Below are 18,012 nucleotides of genomic sequence, written 5' to 3'. Positions count from 1 at the left end.
AAATTATAGCAATTGAAAAAACTTTGCCAATGCCTTCTTTTGTTCAATTCTGGTAGGGGATCTATTTTATTTCTGATAAATGCTCCTACTTGTGTATTATCTGTTCTTATGATAAATTCTATGGGTAACAAATGATACCTAAATCCTTTAATTCCATTTTTAACAGCTAGTAATTCTTTTTCATTGATATGATAATTTTTCTCTGAGGGTTTCCAAGTTCCTGATCTATAGCCACATATTAAAGGAGTTTCTTTGTCTATATCTTCTTTTCTATATGCGATGAGTACTGCTCCCCACCCGATATCACTAGCATCTGTATATAATTCTAATTGATCATTATCTTTAGGTAGTCTTAATTTTGGGAGAACTTTTACTGCTTCTTTTATTTTTCTTATAGTATCAGTGTGAGTTGTCGTCCATTCAAATACTTTATGTTTCTTAATTAGCTCTTGCAAGGGTTGTCGTAATTTTGGTAAGTCTTTTATATAATCTGATGCATAATTTATTATTCCTAGAAATTGTTGGACTTCTTTCTTAGTATCTAATTTTTCTTTAAAATTTTCGATTCTAGTTACGATATGATCTTGTAGTTGTAATCCTTCACTATCTATTATATATCCTAAATATTCTATTTTATTTTTAAAGATTTCTGATTTCTTTTCAGATAAAAGGATTCCATGTTGTCGTACTGTTTTTATAAATGCATCTAGGTGCTGTAAATGGTCTGCTATATTATTGCTATAGATTAATATATCATCGACATAAACTACACAGAAGTCATTTAATTTTCTAAATATCGTATCCATTCGTCGTTGAAATATCTGGGGTGCATTTTTCAAACCAAAAGGTAACACAATCCATTCATAATGTCCTTGTGGTGCACTAAATGCTGTTAAAGGTCTTGATTCTTTAGTAAGCTTAATTTGCCAAAAGCCACTTTTACAATCAAATTTACTAAACCACTTTTTTCCTGATAATCTATTAATTAAATTTCTCTTATAAGGTAAAAAATATCCATCAAAAATCGTTTTCTTATTTAGTTCTCGATAATCTATTACCATTCTTGCTTTGCCTCTCTTTTGTTCGCTATGTTTTCTTACTAAGAATGCCGGGCTACTATGAGGGCTTTTACTTTCTTGAATTAATTTTAAGTCTAATAATTCTTTTATTTGTATTTCAAATTCCTTTTGATCATCAGGACTATATCTTATTGGTCTAGTGCGAACAACATCATTAGGGTTTATGAGTTCTATCTTAGCATATATCTTTTCTTTTTCCCACAACGTTATAGGGTTTTCTCCAAAGTTGATCTTTAAATGGTCTAAATATTTTTGTTTTAAAAGTTCTAAATTAGTATCTCTATTTGTTTTGATATTATGTATTGTGAGTGGATATAAAGGTAGGACGCGCTTAAGGATAATCCATTTATTACAAGGAGTTAAAAGACTTATGGTTTCAGGTTTGATTAGCTGGACTTTAAAGAAATCAAGAAAATTATTTCCTAATAATATATGTTGTTTCATATTATTTTCTTGATAAATTATGGGTAATCGAAAGATTGTCTTGTTAAGTATTAATCTCATATTTTCGGCTATAATATCTAATTCTTTCATTTGTTCATTAAATCCTGTAACTCTGACCTTATGTCCTTTAGATCTTTTCCATTTATGGGGAACTAGTACATCTTGCTTCGCTAAACATATATCAGCTCCACTATCTATAAATATGCGGCGTTTTATAATCTTATTAGGTTTATATTCTACCGGTGCTTCTACATATATGGCTACCATTAGTTATTAGTTTCACTATCTTCATATTCTATTGGTTCTAATTCTTCTGAGTTCTCACCTTCTGTTTCAGTAATATAAAATTCATCTTCTTTATGCCATTTATCATCGCTGGCTCTTATTTGTTCTAGACTCATTATAAATTCTGTTGTTCCTATATATTTGACACCTTTTTGTTTTAATTTAGGGCATTTATTAGCATAATGTCCTTTCTCATTACAATTCCAACATTTACATTCTGTAAGTTTAGTATTTTTATCCCTTAGTGGTCTTTCTCGTCTTTTCCTAAATTTTCGTTTATATCTAAATCTGTTCCGATTTTCGGGATTATTTTTATATCGTCTAAATCGTTTTTGTCGAAATCGTCCATTATCATACTTGTTAGTATAAGATTTCTTATATGTCGGATTATGTCTATAAGTGCGATTAGGAGTATATCGTCTATATTTTCTCCTAATTTTATCATCACAACCAAAAACTAACCGTTTTTCCGTGAATCCACATATTTCTCGTAACCCGAGTTTCTTATCCTTTTTAACCTTTTGTTGAACTCTATATTCTTCACATTTTCGCATAAGATAAGCTCGTAGTACTCTAATTCTTTCTCCTAATGTATTTTCTTTTGGTTCTAATTGAGTATATTCTTTTGAAACTTCTACGTTGTATGGGTTTGGTAAGTGGTCATAATATAGTTGTTGGTATATCAATCCTTCTTGTGGTAAAAACCTAGCTTCATAAAAGAACTTAGTAAAACTGATAGTATATTCTGGTAATTTACTAATTTTACAACATTTCATGTTATTCAAATTCATTATTATTTCAGCTTTTCTTTCAGCAAATACTGTTTCTCTAGCCACTAACCATCTTTCTCCTAAAAATTCTCTTTTTAATACCATATCGAATAATAATAACATTGATTTCCAATCATGAGCACAAGCTTCTATTTGTGGTCTTAACTGATGAGTTATAGATTCCATCCAAAATCCTACTTTTCCTATCATTGTTTTAGAGATTAGGTCATACATATAATCTAAATTTTCAGTGTGAGATGAATTCATTAAGGCTATGTACATTCCTAAATTCCAATCATTTATTCGTCTACTTATTTCTTGTTCATCATAGACATTATCTAAGTCTAAAAAATATCCATTTGGATTTAATCCTTGAGACATAGATCCTATAAATTCTTTAAAGTCTCCTTGTTGGCCTATAGGTATATGTTGTGGAATCGTAGGTACTCTTTTAGTTACTACGTCTAAATTGGGGTCTATCATTTCTTCTTCTGGATAATTATCGGCATCTTCGTTTACTATATTTTCTGATCCTATATCTGATTCTTCATACCTAGTGTATTTGTTGTTGTATTCGTTGTTTTCTATATCACTTTCTGGTTCTTCTTCTATTATTGCATTAATGTTCTTCATTTGTTCTAATGCTTTCATTATTTGATGATTTTCTTCTATTAATTTTGTTTCATCTTTATTTTCTTCTTCTATATACCCAATGATTTTTAGTTTATTTTCACTTTGAATATCTGAACTATCTGAACTATCACTACTACTGTTACTGATGTGAATAGTTTTCCCTTTTACTTCTTTAACCATTGTTCTTAAGACTCTTACTTCTTCCTTTAATTCTTTTAATTCATCTGTAATGTGGATTAGCTCTGTTTTTGTTTGTTTTAATTCTAGCTTTGTTTCTTTTAATTCTTTTTTAGTATTTTTAAATTTGTGTTTATATTTTTTATATTTTTCGACCCATTCTGTACTCGAATTTATGACTAATTTTATGTTTTCTTTTTGTAGGTCTTTGATTTCTCTATGTTGTTTTTCGATTTTTAGTTGAAGGTATTCGGCTTCGGTGCTTACGTCTACATTGGATGGTTTAGCATCATTGTCTTTGAGTTTGCTGTTTTTTAGCGGTTCATATTTGTATTTTTCCTTTTCAATAATTTCTTGGGCGTGATTTTTAAGAAATGTTATTACACTATGTTCTTGTTCGGCCATTAGATTAGAATTGTCCTTTTTTGTGTAAATCGGTTAACAGATCTAAGGTTTTATTTACGGTTGTAGGGATTTTAGGTTTTATTTCACTTATATCCATCATTATTGGGTCCTTGCTTCGTCTCCAAGCATCTATGGGTACTATTTCTGGAGTTTTAGTTTGTGTTATAGTAATGTTTAGATTTTCTTCTGAGATAATGCTACAGCTTTCTTCTATGGGTCTTTTTCTTTTGTCTATATTAGCTACTAACATGTTTAATTTTTCCAAAATTATCTTAAACGTTGGTATTTCCGATGTATTCCACAGTTTTGTTAATTCATGTGTTATCATTTCTTGGATTTGAATATGGTTTTCTTGTATTAAACTAAGAGTATTCTTTAATTGTTCTTTTGCTACAATCTCTATCCATATTTGGTCCAATTTTTGGTTAGGATCACTCATCTTTGTAGATTCTTTTTATCCATCCGTCTTCAAGTTTGATCCATTCTTTCTTAGGTGGGTCTAATAAAGAGTTTAATTGTTTGATTTCACATTCTAGTCTCTGTTGTTTAGATTCAATTTCTAAATATTTTATTTGAGATTCTATGATTGTCTCTGCCATAATAGTTTTTATTATGTGTAATTTTTTCTCTTTTTTATCAAGTTGTTGTCGTATGTTCATATTTTATTTATATACCGTATTTTGTTTTGGTCCTCTATCGTAATTCCTTCATTATTTATCTTATATTTTATTTTATTTAAAAAGTCGTATCCTAATAATAGTGCATATGTACTATCATATTCTGTTACTCCTACAATTATCTCATATTCTAGATCTTGAATTTTAAATCTAATTCTTATGCTTTTAGTTATGATTATTTCTCTTGTACTATTTGGACAGTTATAAGTTTGTGGTTCGATTAGTTCACATTTATTCTCATTTATTTGGCTAATATGTACTAAACTTTTGGTTCCTGTATTAATTTCAGCTATACAGTCAGTTGCTCGTAGCTCATTAAATAATATTACTTTTATTCGTAACTTATCTTCATAATATGTATGTAATAAATCTAATGTTCTCGGTTGTCTTATTATGTCTTTCTTAAAACGTAACCTTCCTCCTTCTATCCTAGGTAATAATTTCTGGATTGGTTGTAGTTTTCTAGAATTAAAATCTATACATATTTCGTCTGGTATTGTTATGATGGAATTTTCCTTATGTTCTAGTGGTTCTAATATTTCCTGATATAATTTTGGTACTAATATATCCCTATCATTTTGTTTTCTGATATGATGATTACCTGTAAGGGCATATATCATTTTTGTTTCTATACTAATTACTTTACTTCCTGGGGGCATTCTTATTCCTTCTAATTTATAATAGAGTGTTAAAGCTAGATCTTTATGTTTATCTTCTAATGAGATACTAAAATCTGGTTGAATTGTGAATTTAAGTTTCTGATAAATTAAGTTTCCTCTTACTACTGCTATTAAGGCATCTTGGATATTATCTAATATTCTATCATCTAATACATATATTTGAATAGGAGTATCGATATTTTTCTGAAAATATGCTTTTATAGTGAATTCTATTCCTCCAAAGTAAATATTCCTATATTTCTTTGCTTCTTTATGTGATAATTTGGATAATTCTCTTTTTATTACGTCATTTGTTATTAAATTTATCCTTGCTCTACCATTTATAGTAGTTGTATCTATAATATTCTCATGCTTCTGAACAATATATCGTATATTTTTATTTCTCTCAAACCATTTTGTTTTAAATATCTTATTTACAGATAGCTCTTCAGTTTCATCTTGTATTTTCTGATAAATATCTGGTTTAAAACTTAAAGTTTGAGTTATACCACCTTCATAAGTATCCATTTGATAGTAGATATTAGTATTTTCTGTATGGGTTTGTTCTGTTATTTCTTTATTCTCTTCCATTGATTAAAACTTGAATATGTCTGTAACTTTCAGTAATTATTTGTTTTTGAATTTCTATTGTCTCTTCTTGCTCTCTCTGTTTTTCTTCTAATCGTTTTACTTCATCTTCTAAGTCAAAAACTCTTTTTTGTAATTTTATCTTTTCAATACGCTTAGCATCTAAAGCACCTTGTGCTACTTCTAATTGTCTATCTTTTAATTCCATAATTTGTAATGCTCTTCTACAACTTATAATATGTTGATTGATATCCTGATTATAAATTAATGGTTTTTCAGCAATAATCCTAAGACTTTCAACTGGTATATCCATTATCTAGTGTGTATAATTCTGAAAAATCACGATTGTGAAATTAATTAGGCATTTAATCATTTCTACTTTTCTTATTAACATTATATGCCTATTTAGATCACTAGTTCCTATATTAAGGAGATATTGGTAATATTCTAATAATATAATTAATTTGCCTAAGAGAATAGAAATTTCTAAACTATTGCTTAAATCTAATTCAATTATGCCGCTTGTAATTTTATCAACTGCTTTCCTATGAATATTAAGCTGTGATGCAAACATATTGGTATATGAAGATGACATAGTGATTTCAAAAACCCTTTCTTTTTTTCTTGGTCGAATCATTAAACAAAAGGAAGAAAGAAAAGGCTTGAAAGGGAATAGAGGCATTTACAAAAATGGCCTTAAAATTCATGCTGGATGGAAAGGGTATTTTTGCCCTTTCCATCCCCTTATTTTTTTAACCTAGTGCTGCATAAAACGACGTCGTTTTGTGCAGCACTAAGTTGAAAAAAAAATACAGTTGCAGAAGATGAGTTTTCCATCTTCTGCAGCCGTCATGGCTGGAGGGGCTCCAGCCATGGCGGCCCCTGCGGTAGCCAAGGAGGAAACCCCCTATTTGGGGGTTTTCCGGCGGGGCCGGAGGGTCGGCCGACCCTCCTCGCCCTCCCTGGCTCCGCCTCTGGGGGTGGGAACGGTTCGGTTAACTGGTTCATTAGGTAAAAAAATTAATCGAACCGTTATTAACGATTTTTAATCATCCAAACCAAAATTGGTCCATATTAGTCGGTTAACCATACGATCAGTTAACCATTAATTTTGGTTAGGTTTTTCGATTAACGGGTTTTAACCAATTCTCACTGGTTGACCTGCATCTGAAAATTGTAATTTCGGTTCCAAATTAGTTTCACAATTTTCTCTATAAGCACCATTAAACACTTCAAAAATATTTAGTATGCATTTTTAAAATGTAGATTAAATAAATTACAATTTTTCAAATCGTTTTTCATAGGGTTTTGCTATTCACCGTCCCCAAATTACTTATCACCGTTTCCTCTTGGACATTTTCGCCCTTTTTATTTTTCCATTCAAAAACTTAATATCCTCTCTTTCTCGAGCCAAAAATTAGATTTATGAAAAGTGGACCCGAAAACATCGAGGAAATCGAATAACTACAGTTCCTATTTACACTAATTGAAATTCGTCTCCAAAAACTAACCGAATTAATCAATATATAAAAAAAATTCATAAAAACTGTACTAAATGGGTGATTCACACCATTCCGCCTAGGTAGAAACGGATGAATTATCCGTTTCTGCCTAGGCGAAACGGGTGGATCAAATATACTAAACGGGTGATTCACACCATTCCGCCTAACTAGAAACAGATGAACTATCCGTTTCTGCCTAGGCGGAAACGGGTGATCCACCCGTTTCGCCTAGGCAGAAACGGATAGTTCATCCGTTTCTACCTAGGCGGAATGGTGTGAATCACCCGTTTAGTACATTTTCGATAATTTTTTTTTTCCGAATCCAGAGATGAAGCTCGTGTTTTCGATTCAATTTTCAAATAAAAATACTTATCCGGGGAATCATTAGTCTTTTTCCTTTACTGTGTCTAAGTTCCACGAATGTTGTTCGGGTTTTTGAATTTCGAAGAAATTCAGTTTTTGAGTTTCAAAAATGAAAAGGGTAATAAAAATGTCCAAGAGAGGACGGTGATAAGTAATTTAGGAGCGGTAAATAGCAATTCACTTTGTTATTTACAATAAACTTTTCTAAATAATTAAAGACTTAATATAATGAATTATTGCTTCAAAAAAATGTGATGAATTATGATTGATCAATGCTTATATAGTAATAATAAGTTAATATTGTCAAAGTTCACCATTCACAAAAAAAGAAACATAAGATCCTGTAAGATTATACTTAACAAAAGGCAAATGATTTTTTCCACATTTATTAAAGACATGATCTGCAATTATAAGATTTGCAAATAAGGTAGTTGTAACAAAACCTTACCATTATAGCATTCCAAACCCTAATTTTATATAGAATACTACTCCTTAAAAATATATAAATAAAAGGTTTGTGCTTACCTTCCCGCTAATTCATTCAAGTTTTGGGGTCTCTTTCGGCCTTCAGTCAGAAGATAAGTCTATTCTTTGCTTGTTTTGTTTTTTTCCTTATCGAATAAATTTGTTAATGATAGGTTTAGTAGTTTCTTATTTATTTATAATTTTTTGGTGTATCAATCTATATAGGTGGTTGTTGTTTATCTCTATATATGAGCGATTGTCGTCCCCCTATATGAGTGTTATTATGTTTTCTTTATTGAGAAATAGAAAAGTTTTATGTATCGTCACATAAATCTAACTCATTGAAAGATTATAGAGTCATTCCTGGAAAAAAAACTTTGAAATTGATTCCAGGTAGAGTGTGTTTCTCGCCGTTATGCCAAAAAAATTTCAAACAATATCTTTTAGGATATATATATATATTATTTCATTTAATCTTGAAGATTTTTTCTTCCTCCAGTTATCTTGGTTTTGGCTAGGGGATCTCTGCGGTTCAAATTTTCTTACTCTAGGGGCGTCAGGTAAGGAGATCATCTCCTCGATCCTTTTTTTATTTAGCTGAAGATTTCTTTATCAAATGGATTACAAATTTGGTGGATGAAGGGGATCTCCAGACTATGTCTTACTATAGAGACCAGTCATTTCTAACACATCTACTGTATGTCGATGATGTTCTACTATCTTGCTCCACCATCTAGTAGCAATATGCGAGTTGTCGGTGAACTCTTTAGATTTTACGGCACTCTTTCGGGCCAATAGGTTAATTGGAAAAAATAAACTATTTTCTTCGAGCCCAATGTTTTATAGAGATCAGTCAATCATAAAATACTAATTAAAATTGAACAAAAAAATATAAAATAACCGAATCGATAAATGAAACAGAAATATCATACAATATTGAACCAAAAGTATATAGAAAAACTAAATTAAATTTTTATTTATTATGAGAAAGGATCCAGTTAACGATTTTAACATATATACGTTAAAGATTATTTAAAAAAAACATACCTTAAAGAACTAATTGGTAATTCTAGAAGATTAGAGATAATTGACTTTTAAAGTATGTGTTCATACTTAATTAATGATTTAAAAAAATTAGAATTGATTAATAAGATATAGATTAGTTATATATATCATTTTTAAAAGGGTAAATAATTTATTAGTCTCCTCATTTTTATCTGACACATTGTTTAGTCCCTCTATTTTAAAAAATACATTATAAGATTCATATCTTTTGTCAATATTAACCCCTTGGTCATTCTGTCTAAATTGTTTTAGCTTTTTAACCGTTATATTTGGCATAAACAGATAGCCAGAAAATAACAGAGTAATATGACCATTTTGTATCTACTACTCCCTCCATTTCAAAATAATTGTCACTTTTGATCAAATTTTTCCATTTCATATTATTTGTCAGGTTTAGTTTCCAATGCAACTTTTTCCTATTTTACCCCTATTAATGAGCTTAATATTAATTACACTTTTTGCTATTTTAAGTTTTCAATGTATGGAGAGAGGTTCAATTTAATGAGAGACACAAAAAATGATAATTATTAATGAAGAGAGATAGATGGTATTCTAGTCCATGTTGCATAAATTTAATGCAAATCAATCATTTTCTTAATATGTATGCTTTGGTCAAATGTGACAATTATTTTGAAATGGAGGGAGTATAACTGTTCTGAAAACCAAGATATGTTCGGTTAAAAATCTAAAAAAACTAGATAAAAGGACCAAATTGTCAATATTGATAAAAGATAGAGATCTTATAATGTGTTTTTCAAAATAAGAGAACTAAACAGTGTGATAAAAAATACAGGGACTAATAAATTATCTACCTTTTAAAAAAAACTTAATAATTAAAAGAAAATCCACACACGCAAAGGACAGTGTAACAAACATATATTCATGCACGTGGAAAAGGTTGTACTTGCCTCTATAAATAAAGAAAAGCCAGCTATGTTTTGCATGCCAAACTACCATTTCTTCTTCAAAACCCCATCAAAATGCCTGTTTCAGTAACCCAATCCATAAAAAATGTTGAACTAGAAGAAGAAGAAGAAAAGCTAACCCATGAATTCAAACAACTTCCTAGAGAGAGAGGATGGAGAACTCCATATCTCTACAAATTCCAAGGTTTTTGGTGCCAACCCACTGAAATTCAAGCCATTTCATCTTTCCAGAAACACTTCCAATCCAAAAATGGTGATGTTTTTCTAGCCACTATCCCCAAATCAGGCACCACCTGGCTCAAAGCTTTAACTTTTGCTATCCTGAACCGGAAAAATTACCCGCCATTAAATTCTCATCCTCTTCTTGATTCAAACCCTCATGATCTTGTTCCTTTCTTGGAATACAAACTCTATGCAAATAATGAGATTCCTGATCTTTCAAGATTCACTCAACCAAGAATCTTTGCTACCCATGTACCCTTTTCTTCATTAGAAGATTCCATTATCAAGAACTCAAGTTGCAAGATTGTTTACATTTGTAGAAACCCTTTTGACACTTTTGTGTCATCCTGGGTTTTTAGTAGCAAATTGAGGGCAGAGAATCTTCCTAGGTTGGAATTAGAGGATTGTTTTGAGAAATATTGTAATGGGGTTATTGGGTTTGGTCCATTTTGGGATCATATGTTGGGGTATTGGAAAGAGAGCAAAGAAAGACCTGAAAAAGTTCTGTTTTTGAAGTATGAAGATATGAAGGAAGATGTTGTGTTTTACTTGAAGAAGATAGGTTTGTTTCTTGGATGTCCTTTTTCAATTGAGGAAGAGAAGGATGGGGTTATTGAAGATGTTGCTAAGCTTTGTAGCTTTGAAAAGCTTAAGGAATTAGAGGTGAATAAATCAGGGAAATCTATTAAGAACTTTGAAAATAAGCATTTGTTTAGGAAAGGTGAAGTTGGGGATTACATGAATTATTTGTCTCCTTCAATGGTGGATAAATTAGCCAAAGTTATGGAGGAAAAGTTAGGTGGATCTGGTCTTCAGTTTAACGTTGTTTCTTGATTATTTACTGTTTGTTTGTTCGGGATCAACTGTTGATTCTAAACTACTCAAAGATCCATAACCGTTATAAAAATGTATTTATTAAAGAAGCAAGAATCATCATCGATGTATCACTGTCTAAACGGTCCATGTTTATTGTTACTCTCTATGTAGAGGTATAACATAGCATATACATTTTTCTACCCTCTTTATTAGGTTGGAAAATTGGCTAGCTAGCTAAGCTTTGTTTAAAAGGATATAATTACAAAAATGTATGTGAGATAGTGGAGAAAAATGATCCTAATCTAAATGTTGCAAATTATATTGTTAAATTAATGGAGCATTATTGATTTCAATCTTATTTTATTATTGATCATTTATTGGAATTATAGATAACTAAAGGAGCACACAAGTTTGGATCTTTAAATTATTAGAGACTTCAATAAGTACTTGAAAAAGTTGTGTGCATAGTACTTCCAATTTTCCTACAATATGCTAAAAGACAAGCAATATATACATGGATATCAAAGAGGAGGATGTATCCAAAAATTTCATCCATGAGTGAGAAAATTACAAACATCAATAGGCGCAAAGGATCCTTAAAGTCTATTATACATCCGGTCAAAAGCCGCAGTTGATCGAAGAAAATGCCTTGATTGCGTTTGAACTATTCCACAACATGAAACACATAATAAAAGGAAAAATTATAACATGTGCACTAAATATTGATATGAGCAAAGTTTATGATAGAGTGAAGTAGTCTTTTATCTATGATATGATGATTGCATTGTGCTTCGTGATAATATGGGTTACTCTTATTTAGAATTTCTTATCTTCAATCTCCTTTTCATTTCTTATAAATGAGAAATCTAAAGGCTTCATTAAGCCAACATGTGGACTCCAGCAAGGAGATCCGCTACCTTTCCTTTTGTTTTTTATTTGTGAAAAAGAGTTATCAACATTGATCAAGAAAACCGAGACTAACCGACAAATTCATGGAATAAGAGTTAGTAGGAGAAGTCCAACCATCTCACATTTGTTCTTCATGGATGATGCACTCATCTTATGTTGAGCATTAGGGACAAAATGTCAATGCCTAAAGAAAGTTTTGCAATACTATGAAAGAGCTTCCCGGCAAAAGATTAACTTCGACAAAATAGAGGCAAGCTTCAATAAAGGTGTTAATTCTAAAAAAAGAGTTCGATTGATCATGAAAGGGTAAACGGTGTGGAAAGCTTCTTAAAACACATGAGACTCATGATGATGATTAGGATATCAAAGAAAGTTCTCTTCGATTATCTAAAGAAGAGGGTATGGAAAGGAGTTTTAGGGTAGTTTGAGAAGAAGTTGTCGATATGAGGAAAAGAAGTGTTAATAAAATCTATAGCATAGACTATACCTCAATACATAATGAGTTGCTTTTTGCTTCCAAAAACCTTTTGTAATGAGTCGTAACAAATTTTAATAAAATTCCGGTGGAATAACAAGGAAAAGACCAACCAGATTCATTGGATTAGGTGGATAAATTGTGTGTACCAACGGAAGAAGGAAGTTACCGTTTAGAAATCTATACAACTTCAACCAAACCCTTCTAACCAAGCAAAATTTCCGGATGGTTAAAAGCCCAAACTTACTATGCGCGCATGTTTTCACATTCAAATATTTTATTCGGACTGAGACCACGTTGGCAAAACCAGGATACAATCATATATCTTATTGTTGCATTATTGATATAACTAGTACCTATATTTATATATGTTCTAATATTAAAAAATATTTGATTACACTACTATAAAAATACATTATTGACACACAAATAATTGGATTTCAAATTAATTGATTTTTAAATAACAAAATAGATTAATTGTTATTATAAATAGGGTTGGTATTGGGTTAATTAGAATCTAATTGATGACAATTTCACTAATTTCTACTACCTAGAATTCAGACCCATTAGTACAGAAAAGTAATAGCAAATAAGGTCCACATGGTTTTGGGCCTTGGTCCTTGGTCCTTGGCTGAAGTTGACAATCGATATTGAATTGATTAGTTGGACAAGATACAGTTTAACAATTTAAACCTTAGTACTATTTCATGCAGTTTCAACAATATCTACAATTGGTTAAATTACTCTATTCCTGTTTCATAATACACAACGTTTTAATTTAATCTATACGCATTAGGTGATTTTTACAAAGTTTAGAGATTAGCAATTATCAATTATTATATTAACGGTTAGATGATTATTTTTTTGTTTAGCAAATTTGATTTACTGTTCATATAAACATATTTGATAAACTTAACTGATTTCTAATAGCTGGTAACTACTTGATTGCGTGAAATTAAAAATAAGAACATTAATCTTTTATGATTATCATTTTCTTTTTAAATAATTCATATTTAAATGGTGAGTTTCTAATTATGAGATTCCCACATCCTTTTATATTAAATAGTAAACCATATATATAGACTAATATTTGTATCTAATTAGGAATAATATAAATAGCAAAATATTATTCAACTAGGAATCATATTTAGACAATAGTTCATATTTTAGATAATAATAGGCTTTGCCCAATTTTTTTTTTTTTTTTATCTATTAGAGCTATTTTTTCTCTAATTTTCGGTATCAAAGACATTGAATTCACCTTGGTATTTACCGAGAAAAATTTCTCTAAAATCTAAAATATACTGAAAAGTAAGAATAGATATAGACGGATCGAACAGAGCCGATCAAGCTGTAATTAGAGCCAGTGGGCTCAAGTCGGGTCGAATGGGTCAAGTTCGTACTATTTTTTCGGTGACATTTTCTGATTTTTTTTTCTGACCAATCTATCTGTATTGGAATGTGTATCTAAATAACAAAGTTTTATATCATTCAACTCTAATTATAGCCGACTTGGCTTTATTGGGCGGTCTATTCTAATTAGAGTGATGAGTGCACATGAGAGTCACAGAGGCCGAACAAAATTTAGAAAAATCCAAAATAAATTGTAAATACTTAACTAGATTTTTTTAGTATATTATTTTTTATTTATGAAAAAACAACTACAAATTTCCGAGGTCGCCGTGTCCCGATCTGCGAAAGAAAACGGAGTGTTCGGTGTTTCTTGATGAAAAGTTATGAAAAATATAACACAAAGATCGTAATAATATCTCTTCAAAATAAAATATATAACTTTTCTAGGGGTTCCAGAGTTCGTAATTTGCAGGAGAACTTGGATTTTTGCTCCTTTGGTCAAATCAGATGCGAGGCCATAATTATATTCATGGAAACCGGACAGAAATCCATACTCACACCGCCAAAACCAGTTATCCCTTAAATAGACGTACACAAGCTTAACAGAGATCCCAATTAAAGAGTTTCTTACTAGTTTCCGTAACTGACACGAAAAAGTGAGAACCTAGACAAAAACAGGTCATAACGCAATGCATTTTCAGCCATAAGACCCATATCCTTAATCCCAACGCCACTCTCCTTAAAGAGATGTTAATAAAGCTTCCAATGAACATAAATGTGCTTTTTACCAAAAATTGAATCTGCCCAGATAAAGTTTTTAATACTCCGAGTTAACCCGTTGGATAAGACTAGTCAGCCATTTATAAGTTATAAAGGTTTAAACAAGAGCACATGTAATGACGAGATTGATAAGAGTGAGAGACCCAAGCATCGAGAGAGAGAGAGAGAGAATGCTTCCTTTCCATTTTGAAAAATTAGAAAGGATTTTGTCAACTAGAGAACAAAGATGGGACAAGCGAGGGGTTCCTTAAAAGAGGACTCTGAGATAATTAAATCATAACTTATCCAAATGAATATCCCAATAAGGCTAGCCAACATGTTCCCCAATTGACAAGATGCATAGAGAGAGTGCCGTAAAGATTAAAAGCCTCAACGATGGCCCAGATGTTAGTGGAAGTAGTAGCCCCCAAAACCAAAACATCATCCGCATAGAGAACATGGACAGGGAAAGAAACAGTCCTCGTGTAAGCCATGGGAGTGATAGAACCTGATGACACTAAACCAGTCGGCCAACAACTAAGAAAATACTCCACAATCCCGAAGAGAATAGGAGATAGAAGGTGCCCTTGGGAGAGACCTCTTGAACAAGGAAAATAGCAACAAAAAGCAGAACCGTTATGATGGAGATTCTACTAAAGGAAATAATGCCTACAACCCATTCCCTGAATTTGAGCGAAACCCAACATCATCCACAATCTCTAAGTAGAAAATACAAATCAAGAGTGTCAAATATCTTTTTATATCAATTTTCATAGCCAAATTCCCTCGAAACACTTCTTATTCAACATGTTGGTACCATACAATATCCGTACATTGATGAATAATGTGACTGTTAATGAATCTGAATTGATTGTTAGAGACAATTTTCGCTGACCTGGGCTAATATGTTCACTAAAATTTTAGAGTTAACCTTAAAGCTAAAATTTCTCATAACAATTGGTTTGAACTGCTTAATATATTCACAGCCCCATTGACTTTTAGAAGCAAAACCATTAGATTAGAGTTGAGGCTTAGTGTAATTTTTTTTTTTTGGTAAGAAGGGAAGAAAAAAAAAAAAACAAACAAAAACCTAACCCAAAGAAGAGAAGGTAACAGAAAAAAAGGAGGAACGGAAAGGGTAGAAACACCTAACATCCACCCATGCCCAGCAGCTGCCCAGCAGCTGCCAAGCGATCCGCCACGCGGTTTTGCTCCCTATAAATATGGGAGAAGGTAATTGAGGCCTAGTGTAATAATACCCTGATTAAAGTACCATTGGACAATTCTACAAACATCAAAACTAACAATAGAAGCAACCCATGAAGCCAACCTTGCTAATCTCATCAGCCTCTGGATAGATAACCAACATATTATTATCATCATCAGACACTAAACAAGGAATAGTTTGGTGCACAGGGTGTAATCACGAATTAAAGGTGCTTGGTTAGTAATAATTTACAATGTGGTAGATAAAACTCTATCCATGTTCGGGGCATTTATACCAGTGAAAGGCTTTCTAGCAGAGGCCATCCAATAAAAAAAAATGATATTTCGGTCACCCGCGGCTAACCAGTGACTCACAATGAAGGCTGCTTCATCACTGGCAATAATAACGATGAAGTAGCAAAAAAGGTCCAGTATAAGCCTCTAGAATTTAAAATAAGTCTGAGTATTTCTCGTAGATTTTTCAATTTGTTCATTGTTATATGCTACCAATATACTTTTATTAATATTTTATGATATTTATCCTTGTTAGTAAGAGAATGTGTTTAGTATTAATACAAATAATCTTAATAAAACAATAAAAAAAAGATAGATAGTTATTTGTTTCATAAATAGTAAAAGAATATTAAAGGTAAATTAATTATTTTAATAGTTTGATTAATATTCAATTAATCTTCAAACCATTGAAACACATAAAGAAAACAGGGGAGTAATATTTTGTAATATACAGTATATAAACTTATTAGCAAATGGATTTAGGAAAAGTCAAAATAGTTAGAAAAGTACTAACATCAGCAGACTTCATCCATTTGGTATATTAAATTGAATTCAAAGTCATCTATGTATTAATTTATACTATAAACCAGCAGCCAATAGTGACACTTTGTGCTGTCCAAATTGACTGTTTGATATTCCTTTATGTATTTAAGTACATAAACTTTGTATATATATAGACACCCAAACAATACTTTGTATACCATCCATCATAAAATCCTACTAATTGTTCACTTACCACTTCTCCTATCCATCCTCAATTACCACTTTTTCAATGGCTGAAGATTTGAACCAACAAATTAACGAGATTTATCCTACCCTTCCCAAAATACTTGAGGGGACTACCTTTGAGTTGTCTTTATATCAGGGCTTTTGGTGCCCAACCGGAATGTCTCCCATTCGCGGTGTTATTTCCTTCCAAAAGTGCTTCGAAGCTCAAGACACTGATATTCTTGTTGCCTCCAATCCTAAGACCGGCACAACTTGGCTTAAAGCTTTGAGCTTTTCCATTGTTAACCGAACCCGTTATACCCCTTCTAACACCCCTTTGCTTACTTCAAACCCTCATGATCTTGTTCCCTTTCTTGACTTCCATCTCTTTACCCAAAATGAACTTCCTGATCTTTCGGTCATTCCATCTCCTCGGCTTTTCGCCATGCACACCCCTTATTCAGCATTACCGGACTCCGTTAAGGACTCTAACTGTCGAATTATTTACGTTTGTCGAAACCCTTTTGACACTGTGGTCTCCCTTTGCCATTTCAGCAATGCATTTACACATAAACAAGATGCTCAATTGAGTATGGAGGAGTTTTTCGAGTTGTTCTTCAAAGGAATAAGTCCGTTTGGACCTTATTGGGATCATGTGTTAGGGTATTGGAAGGCGAGCTTGGAGAGGCCCGATAAGGTATTGTTTATTAAGTATGAAGACATGAAAGAAGACACTGTTCCTTGTTTGAAGAGAATATCGGAGTTTATTGGGTACCCGTTTTCAGAAGAGGAAGAGAGAAATGGTGCCATTGAAGAAATCGCAAAACTGTGTAGTTTGGGGACATTGAAGGATTTAGAGGTGAATAAGAGTGGAACTTATTTATCAAAACACCCAAACAAGGCCTTCTTCAGGAATGGAGAGGTTGGGAATGGGGTTAGTCTTCTAAGCCCTTCAATGAAGCTAAAACTTCAAACTGTGATGGAAGAAAAGTTACAGGGATCTGATTTATCTTTTAAACTTTCTTAAAATAACAGAATATCAAAAAGTACCAAGTCTGGAGAATGGAATTGTCTGCCAAACTAAAGCTTTCTTAATTATGTGTGTCTGTTAATTTTTTATTTTTTATGTTTTATTTTCTTAATTCCCATTTGTTTGGTAATATTGAATTAATAAAGTTCTTATTGAATTCCGTTCTAAGTGTTGATTTTATTTATTTATTATGTTTGTGGAA

The 18,012-nt window shown here is 31.6% G+C and overlaps 2 protein-coding genes across 2 annotated transcripts; both read left to right on the top strand.

Annotated features, from left to right (window-relative positions):
* The first annotated feature begins 10,073 nt into the window (after positions 1-10,073).
* LOC136221602 (cytosolic sulfotransferase 15-like) lies at positions 10,074-11,432 on the top strand. The gene has a single exon (XM_066008988.1). The coding sequence runs from the start codon at positions 10,093-10,095 to the stop codon at positions 11,092-11,094; it is 1,002 nt and encodes a 333-aa protein (XP_065865060.1). The 5' UTR covers positions 10,074-10,092; the 3' UTR covers positions 11,095-11,432.
* Positions 11,433-16,764: 5,332 nt separating this feature from the next.
* LOC136223433 (cytosolic sulfotransferase 15-like) lies at positions 16,765-17,970 on the top strand. Its single transcript, XM_066011424.1, has one exon. It carries the CDS (start codon positions 16,845-16,847, stop codon positions 17,805-17,807), a length of 963 nt encoding a protein of 320 aa, XP_065867496.1. The 5' UTR covers positions 16,765-16,844; the 3' UTR covers positions 17,808-17,970.
* Positions 17,971-18,012: the final 42 nt, after the last annotated feature.

The sequence above is a fragment of the Euphorbia lathyris genome, chromosome 3, assembly GCF_963576675.1.
Source record: "Euphorbia lathyris chromosome 3, ddEupLath1.1, whole genome shotgun sequence".
Taxonomy (NCBI): domain Eukaryota; kingdom Viridiplantae; phylum Streptophyta; class Magnoliopsida; order Malpighiales; family Euphorbiaceae; genus Euphorbia; species Euphorbia lathyris.
Note: the sequence above shows the minus strand (reverse complement) of the source record. Positions and strands in the feature narration are given on the sequence as shown.